The sequence below is a fragment of the Salvelinus namaycush genome, chromosome 11, assembly GCF_016432855.1.
Source record: "Salvelinus namaycush isolate Seneca chromosome 11, SaNama_1.0, whole genome shotgun sequence".
Classification (NCBI taxonomy): Eukaryota; Metazoa; Chordata; class Actinopteri; order Salmoniformes; family Salmonidae; genus Salvelinus; species Salvelinus namaycush.
In genome coordinates, this window is record NC_052317.1 from 39,400,104 (window position 1) to 39,409,469 (window position 9,366).

The window sequence follows — 9,366 nt, forward strand, 5'->3', positions numbered from 1 at the left end:
CACACTGTCACAGAGACAAAGATAAAGACATGGTTAAGCATGTGAGTGTGTGTGTGTGTGTGTGTGTTCATGAGAGATAGCATGACAAATGATCTTTACTCTACACAAATGTCTAAACACACTAACATATACGGTAGCCCCATTGGGCTCCCGACTGGTGTAGCGGTCTAAGGCACTGCATCTCAGTGCAAGAGGCGTCACTACAGACCCTGGTTCGATTCCAATCTGTATCACAACCGGCCATTATTGGGAGTCCCATAGGGCCGCTCACTATTGGCCCAGCATCATCCGGGGTAGGCAGTCATTGTAAATAAGAATTTGTTCTTAATGTTCTTAACTGACTTGCCGAATTAAATGTTTTAATTTTTTAAAATACAGTGACATAAGGAACATACTGTACCAGCAGGAGGAGAAACAAAGTATTAACACCCATGTTTTCACATGTTTGCATCATCAGGTCATTTCATATTTCAGTGACATTTTTTGCAGATTAATTAAAACAAATAAAATGAAAAATATATCTCAAATCACACTCTCTCTCTCTCTCTCTCTCTTTCTTTCACTTTCTCGATCAATCTCTCTATTTCTTTCTCTCTATCTCTCTCTTTCTCTCTCTCTCTCAATTAAATGGCTTTATTGGCATGGGAAACATATGTTAACACACTTGCCAAGCAAGTGAAAAAGATAATAAAGAAAAATGAAATAAACAATAAAAAATGAACAGTAAACATTACACTCACAGAAGTTTCAAAGGAATAGAGACATCTCTCTCACACACACACATACTCTCTCTCTCTCACTCTCTCTCTCTCTCTCTCTCTCACACACACATACACTCTCTCTCTCACTCTCTCTCTGTTAGTCTTCCATTGGGCTGTTCTTTTCTTGGATCATTGATAAAACAACCCTATTCGCTAATTAAGGCAAAACTCGTTAATAAAAATAATAAAATGTTCTTTAGGAGAAAACATCTCTGGGGATTGCATCACAAAGGAAGAAAGAAGAGGACTCCAGAATCAACACTGCCTGCGTCCTAGTGGCACCTTGTTCCATAGTGCACTACTTTTGACCACACCATAGGGTTCTGGTCAAAAGTAGTGTACTATAAAGGATATAGGTTCCCATTTGGGACGTACTTAGCCACTGTTAGTGTCTAGTGTCATGTTGTTTGTGTTGAGGGCTCCTTTCAAACAAGGACTTTCACTGAGCTGACACTGCTACAGGCTGTGATGTTTGAAGAGTGTTCAACATCAATGGTGATGATGGTGGTAATGAAGGTGATGATGATGATGGTGGTGATGATGATGGTGATGGTGGTGATGGTAATGATGGTGATGGTAATGAAGGTGATGGTAATGATGGTGACGGTGATGGTGATGGTAATGAAGGTGGTGATGATGGTGGTAATGATGGTGATGGTAATGATGGTGTTGATGATGATGGTGATGGTGGTGATGATGATGGGGATGGTGGTGGTAATGATGGTGATGGTGATGATGGTGATGGTAATGATGGTGATGGTGATGATGATGGTAATGATGATGGTGATGGTAATGAAGGTGATGATGATGATGGTGGTGGTGATGATGATGATGGTGATGATAATGATGGTGGTGGTAATGAAGGTGACGGTGATGGTGATGGTAATGATGGTGATGATGATGATGGTGATGATGGTGGTAATGATGATGATGATGATGATGGTGATGGTGGTAATGATGGTGATGGTGATGATGGTGATGGTGATGGTAATGATGGTGATGGTGATGATAATGAAGGTGATGCTGATGATGGTGGTAATGACCGTGATGGTGATGATGATGGTGGTAATGACGGTAATGGTGATGATGGTGATGGTGATGGTAATGATGGCGATGGTGATGATGATGGTAATGAAGGTGATGCTGATGATGGTGGTAATGAAGGGGATGGTGATGATGGTGGTAATGACGGTGATGATGGTGGTGATGATGGTGATGATGGTGGTAATGAAGGTGATGACGATGATGGTGGTAATGAAGGTGATGATGATGATGGTGGTAATGAAGGTGATGGTGATGATGGTGGTAATGACGGTGATGGTGATGATGGTGGTAATGAAGGTGACGGTGATGATGGTGGTAATGAAGGTGGTAATGAAAGTGATGGTGATGATGGTGGTAATGAAGGTGACGGTGATGATGGTGGTAATGAAGGTGATGGTGATGATGGTGGTAATGAAGGTGATGGTGATGATGGTGATAATGACGGTGATGGTGATGATGATGATGATGGTGGTAATGTTGCTGATGGAGACGATAACATCAATGACGATGGTGACAATGGCGGTCATACACAGAACATTAGTGCTTCTACTTTTAAAGGTAATGTATGGTTGAGCTGACATGTGCATAGTTGATCATGAATGCAATCTCCACAAACGTTTGTGGCAGCTGGCAATATTTTGCGATTCTGTGTGACCCTCTGTCTTTAGGAACTCTCTTTCCCATAATGCACTGCTGAGCAAGAGAGAGAGAGAGAGAGGGAAGGCCTGTCAGCCTGGAGCTGAGACTCAGAGAGAGAAGGAGATAACCACACTGACAGAGAACAGAGATTTAATTAACCCTGGGGGATCCCCCTCTCGCCCTCTTTCCCTCCCTGTCTCTCTATCTCTCCCCCCCTCTTTTTCTCCCTGTATCTCTACCCCCCCTCCCTTCTCTCCATGTCTCTCTATCACTCTGTCTCTCGTGCCTTCGTTCTATGGTTCCATGTCTTTGGGGCAGTAGTAGGTAGCGTTGGTTGTCTGCTCTATGGCCTTGTCCTGGTCCTCTCTCTCTCCATGATTATAACACAGCGGTAGAAATGAGTTAACTACAGAACGTTCACTGATATTTGCTTAAATAAACAACAACTCTGTCCATCTGATCAGAAAAACTAGATATGTTGAAAGTTGAAGATATTATTATTTTCCCTTTACAAACCTCCTGTCATAGGTGGACATGGATTGTGTGGGACGATACATACAGTACAACATCTCCCGATACATTACTGCTCACAGTAAAGATTATAAGTACCACAATGTATTCACATTCCTCTTCCTACAGCATGTAAAGAAACTAACCCTAAACCCTGCTGCCCCTCTCCCAACCCCCTCCCAACCCTTTCCCAACCCACTCCCAACCCACTCCCAACCCCCTCCCAACCCTTTCCCAACCCCTCTCCCAACCCCCTCCCAATCCCCTCCCCCTCCCAATCCCTCCCAATCCCCTCCCAACCCTCTCCCAACCCCCTCCCAACCCCCTCCCAACCCTTTCCCAACCCACTCCCAACCCCTCTCCCAACCTCCTCCCAACCCTCTCCCAACCCCCTCCCAACCCTCTCCCAACCCCCTCCCAACCCTCTCCCAACCCTCTCCCAACCCCCTCCCAACCCCCTCCCAACCCTCTCCCAACCCCCTCCCAACCCTCTCCCAACCCTCTCCCAACCCCCTCCCAACCCTCTCCCAACCCCCTCCCAACCCTTTCCCAACCCCTCTCCCAACCCCCTCCCAACCCTTTCCCAACCCCCTCCCAACCCTTTCCCAACCCACTCCCAACCCCTCTCCCAACCCCCTCCCAATCCCCTCCCCCTCCCAATCCCTCCCAACCCTCTCCCAACCCCCTCCCAACCCTCTCCCAACCCTTTCCCAACCCACTCCCAACCCCTCTCCCAACCTCCTCCCAACCCTCTCCCAACCCCCTCCCAACCCTCTCCCAACCCTCTCCCAACCCCCTCCCAACCCTCTCCCAACCCCCTCCCAACCCCCTCCCAACCCTCTCCCAACCCTCTCCCAATCCCCTCCCAACCCTCTCCCAACCCTCTCCCACCCACCTCCCAACCCCATCCCAACCCCCTCCCAACCCTCTCCCAACCCCGTCCCAACCCTCTCCCAACCCCCTCCCAACCCTCTCCCAATCCCCTCCCAACCCCCTCCCAACCCTCTCCCAACCGCCTCCCAATCCCCTCCCAACCCCCTCCAAACCCTCTCCCAACCCTCTCCCAACCCCCTCCCAACCCCCCATGCAGACTGACCCTGTCCTCATATTCACACTCTGTCTTCAGGCTACTCCTTGTTCCAATTTCACCAACTAAATCACTGTGTCAAACTGTGTATACTGACTGTCTTTATGTGTGTGTGTGTGTGTGTGTGTGTGTGTGTGTGTGTGTGTGTGTGTGTGTGTGTGTGTGTGTGTGTGTGTGTGTGTGTGTGTGTGTGTGTGTGTGTGTGTGTGTGTGTGTGTGTGTGTGTGTGTGTGTGTGCGTGCGTGCGAGTGAGTGAGTGAGTGAGTGAGTGAGTGAGTGAGTGAGTGAGTGAGTGAGTGAGTGAGTGAGTGAGTGAGTGAGTGAGTGAGAGAGCGAGTGAATGAGTGAGTGAGTGAGAGAGCGAGTGATTGGTCTAGTCTGCTGTATAGCCATTGTGACTCTGGCTCTTGGTGTAAATACGTTCTAAATGACTTCCTATCCCTTCCTCTTCTAAATGATCCTTTCAATATTTTTAACCTCTAACGAGTCACAAACCCGGATCCGGGATCCCCCCCATCAAAAAAGCTGACTAGCATAGCCTAGCCTAAAGCCACAGGGATATCATATAATAAAATGTTCATGAAATCACAAGTCCAAGACACCAAATGAAAGATACACATCTTGTGAATCCAGCCATCATTTCTGATTTTTAAAATGTTTTACAGGGAAGACACAATATGTATTTCTATTAGCTAACCACCATAGCAAAAGACACAACTTTTTTTTCCCACCATTTTTTTCCTGCATAGGTAGCTATCACAAATTCGACCAAATAAAGATATAAATAGTCACTAACCAAGAAACAACTTCATCAGATGACAGTCTGATAACATATTTATTGTATAGCATATGTTTTGTTAGAAAAATTTGCATATTTCAGGTATAAATCATAGTTTTACATTGCAGCCACCATCACAACTCTCACCAAAGCAACTAGAATAACTACAGAGAGCAACGTGAATTACCTAAATACTCATCATAAAACATTTATGAAAAATACACAGCGTACAGCAAATGAAAGACAAAGATCTTGTGAATCCAGCCAATATTTCAGATTCTTTAAGTGTTTTACAGCGAAAACACAATTTAGCATTATATTAGCTTACTACAATAGCCAACCACACAGCAGCATTGATTCATGCACGTTAGCGATAGCGAATAAACCAGCAAAAGATATTACATTTTTCACTAACCTTCTCAAAACTTCATCAGATGACAGTCCTATAACATCATATTACACAATACATATATTGTTTGTTCGAAAATGTGCATATTTAGCGGCACAAATCGTGGTTATACAATGAGAATAGTAGCCAAGCTGCCAACAAAATGTCGGGAGAAATCTTGGGAGAGGCACCTAATCTAATCAATAACTAATCATAAACTTGACTAAAAAATACAGGTTGGACAGCAAATGAAAGATACATTAGTTCTTAATGCAACCGCTGTGTTAGATTTTTAAAATTAACGTTACTACGACATACAGCGTGCGTTAAAGCGAGACCGCACCGAAATCAATGGCGGAATAGTAGTGTAACATTTTTCAACAGAACAACGAATTAACATCATAAATAGTTCTTACTTTTTGATGAGCTTCCATCAGAATCTTGTGCAAGTTGTCCTTTGTCCAGAATCATCGTTGCTCGGTTGTAGATTGTCGTCTTCAACTTAGGAATTAGCAGCAAACATTAGCTATGTGGCCCAGACGTGTCCAACTCTTCATAACGCAGCACAAAGAAAATTCCGAAAATCGCAATATACTGATATAAACTGATATAACTTGGTTTAAAATAACTACATTATGATGTTTTTAACACCTATATCGAATAAAATCAGAGCCGGATATATCTAAGGCCTATAACGAGAGCTTTTCAGAATGCCATCCTGAGGTCTGTCTTGTGCCATGACGAACGTTGAAAAGAGTGCACCCCACTTTCCAAGAGCTTTTATACGGCCTCAGAACTACCCAGACACTCCATTCCAATTCTCACTGCTTACTGACATCTAGGGGAAATCGTATGCAGTGCATGTCGACTCATAGATTACATGCAAATTAATAAACTGACCCTGGAACAGAGTGCCCGATTTCAGATTTCTCACTTCCTGACAGGAAGTTAGCTGCAACTTGAGTTCTGTTTTACTCACAGATATAATTCAAACGGTTTTAGAAACTAGAGAGTGTTTTCTATCCAATAGTAATAATAATATGCATATTGTACGAGCAAGAATTGAGTACGAGGCAGTTTAATTTGGGAACAAATTTTTACAAAGTGAAAACAGCGCCCCCATATTGACAAGAAGTTTTAAGAAACAGTTACTACCAACACAAGTATGATACAAGACTGTGAGGAACCAGAGAGGTTTTGAGAAAAAGCTGCTACTTTTTTGTAGAAGATTTTCAAAGTTTTTTTATGCATTTTTATTTATTTAGATGTAACAAGAGAAAAATGTTTTGGTTGTTAGGCCTTCATCACCAGAACACTAACGATGGTTGTTAGGACTTCATCACAAGAACACTAACGATGGTTGTTAGGCCTTCATCACCAGAACACTAACGATGGTTGTTAGGCCTTCATCACCAGAACACTGACGATGGTTGTTAGGCCTTCATCACCAGAACACTGACGATGGTTGTTAGGCCTTCATCACCAGAACACTGACGATGGTTGTTAGGCCTTCGTCACCAGAACACTAACGATGGTTGTTAGGCCTTCATCACCAGAACACTAACGATGGTTGTTAGGCCTTCATCACCAGAACACTGACGATGGTTGTTAGGCCTTCGTCACCAGAACACTAACGATGGTTGTTAGGCCTTCGTCACCAGAACACTAACGATGGTTGTTAGGCCTTCGTCACCAGAACACTAACGATGGTTGTTAGGCCTTCGTCACCAGAACACTAACGATGGTTGTTAGGCCTTCGTCACCAGAACACTAACGATGGTTGTTAGGCCTTCATCACCAGAACACTAACGATGGTTGTTAGGCCTTCATCACCAGAACACTAACGATGGTTGTTAGGCCTTCGTCACCAGAACACTAACGATGGTTGTTAGGCCTTCATCACCAGAACACTAACGATGGTTGTTAGGCCTTCATCACCAGAACACTAACGATGGTTGTTAGGCCTTCATCACCAGAACACTGACGATGGTTGTTAGGCCTTCGTCACCAGAACACTAACGATGGTTGTTAGGCCTTCATCACCAGAACACTGACGATGGTTGTTAGGCCTTCATCACCAGAACACTAACAATGGTTGTTAGGCCTTCATCACCAGAACACTAACGATGGTTGTTAGGCCTTCATCACCAGAACACTAACGATGGTTGTTAGGCCTTCATCACCAGAACACTGACGATGGTTGTTAGGCCTTCATCACCAGAACACTAACGATGGTTGTTAGGTCTTCATCACCAGAACACTAACGATGGTTGTTAGGCCTTCGTCACCAGAACACTAACGATGGTTGTTAGGCCTTCATCACCAGAACACTGACGATGGTTGTTAGGCCTTCATCACCAGAACACTAACGATGGTTGTTAGGCCTTCATCACCAGAACACTGACGATGGTTGTTAGGCCTTCATCACCAGAACACTAACGATGGTTGTTAGGCCTTCGTCACCAGAACACTAACAATGGTTGTTAGGCCTTCGTCACCAGAACACTAACGATGGTTGTTAGGCCTTCGTCACCAGAACACTGAGGATGGCTAACAGAACGTTGTTTTCTTGTTGCCTCCAGAGGTTTGCAATATTCAGTCATGAGGATGTTCGCATATAGCTGGACATCAGGCCTATCGTTAATAAAGCGTTTCAGAGTGGGAACACGGATCTAGGACATGCTCTTCCACAGATTTTTTACAATTTAACCAGGCAAGTCAGTTAAGAACAAATTTTTATTTACAGTGACGGCCAAACCCGGACGACGCTGAGCCAATTATGTGCCGCCCTATGGGACTCCCAATCACGGCCGGATGTGATACAGCCTGGATTCAAACCAGGGCCTTATGCAGTGCCTTAGACCGCTGATGCAGTGCCTTAGACCGCTGCGCAACTCGGGAGCCCAGATAGCCAGCCAGCCAGCCAGCCAGCCAGCCAGCCAGCCAGCCAGCCAGCCAGCCAGCCAGCCAGCCAGACAGAGAGAGAGAGAGAGAGAGAGAGAGAGAGAGAGAGAGAGAGAGAGAGAGAGAGAGAGAGAGAGAGAGAGAGAGAGAGAGAGAGAGAGAGAGAGAGATAGATAGATAGATAGATAGATAGATAGATAGATAGATAGATAGATAGATAGATAGATAGATAGATAGATAGATAGATAGATAGATAGATAGATAGATAGATAGATAGATAGATAGATAGACTTCTTTTTGAAGTGGTTCAGAAAATAAATAAATATCAAGCTTAGGTTAGACTACACAATAGACATCTACACAGTAGACCTAGTAGACATCTACACAGTAGACCATCTACACAGTAGACCATCTACATAGTAGACATGTACACTGTAGACCATCTACACAGTAGACCATCTACACAGTAGACATGTACACAGTAGACCATCTACACAGTAGACCATCTACACAGTAGACCATCTACACAGTAGACCATCTACACAGTAGACATGTACACTGTAGACCATCTACACAGTAGACCATCTACACAGTACACCATCTACACAGTAGAATATCTACACAGTAGACCTAGCTACACAGTAGACATCTACACAGTAGACCATCTACACAGTAGACCTAGCTACACAGTAGACCATCTACACAGTAGACCTAGCTACACAGTAGACCATCTACACAGTACACCATCTACACAGTAGACCATCTACACAGTACACCATCTACACAGTAGACATCTACACAGTAGACCATCTACACAGTAAACCTAGCTACACAGTAGACCATCTACACAGTTGACCATCTACACAGTAGACCTAGCTACACAGTAGACATCTACACAGTAGACCTAGCTACACAGTAGACATCTACACAGTAGAACTAGCTACACAGTAGACCATCTACACAGTAGACATCTACACAGTAGACCTAGCTACACAGTAGACATCTACACAGTAGACCATCTACACAGTTGACCTAGCTACACAGTAGACATCTACACAGTAGAACTAGCTAGACATCTACACAGTAGACATCTACACAGTAGACCATCTAACCTTTATATTGTGATCTAAAAGTCTAAAGTGATTCACTCCTACGCTGAGATGTTTGATACAAACTAAGCTTAGCATTTTTACAATGAAGGTCTGAATCATAGCCAGAGACTTGAGAGAACTGGGTTAGGCCCTGCACTGAACTG

At 44.4% G+C, this 9,366-nt stretch overlaps 2 protein-coding genes across 2 annotated transcripts in view; one reads left to right on the forward strand and one right to left on the reverse strand.

The window, feature by feature from the left end:
• Nucleotides 1-181, reverse strand: part of LOC120055411 (kin of IRRE-like protein 1) — a 22,900-nt gene extending 22,719 nt beyond the window's left edge. The window contains exons 1-2 of the mRNA XM_039003274.1: nucleotides 127-181; nucleotides 1-4 (exon numbers count right to left, since the gene is read on the reverse strand). The exon at nucleotides 1-4 is cut by the window's left edge and continues 146 nt beyond it. Of these exons, the coding sequence (XP_038859202.1) occupies nucleotides 1-4; nucleotides 127-181 (59 nt within the window). The remainder of the gene's footprint in view (nucleotides 5-126) is intronic.
• A 1,897-nt stretch (nucleotides 182-2,078) lies between these two features.
• LOC120055412 (vegetative cell wall protein gp1-like) lies at nucleotides 2,079-4,049 on the forward strand. Its single transcript, XM_039003275.1, has 2 exons — nucleotides 2,079-2,195; nucleotides 3,084-4,049. Exons 1-2 carry the CDS (start codon nucleotides 2,079-2,081, stop codon nucleotides 4,047-4,049), a joined length of 1,083 nt encoding a protein of 360 aa, XP_038859203.1.
• Nucleotides 4,050-9,366: the final 5,317 nt, after the last annotated feature.

Bases quoted from the DNA above. Each gene is read 5' to 3' on its own strand.
- LOC120055412 (XM_039003275.1), top strand. From the start codon at position 2,079: ATGGTGATGATGGTGGTAATGAAGGTGACGGTGATGATGGTGGTAATG. The intron at 2,196-3,083 runs GTGATGGTGATG...CTCTTCCTACAG, and splicing joins TGATGATGGTGGTAATGAAG to CATGTAAAGAAACTAACCCT.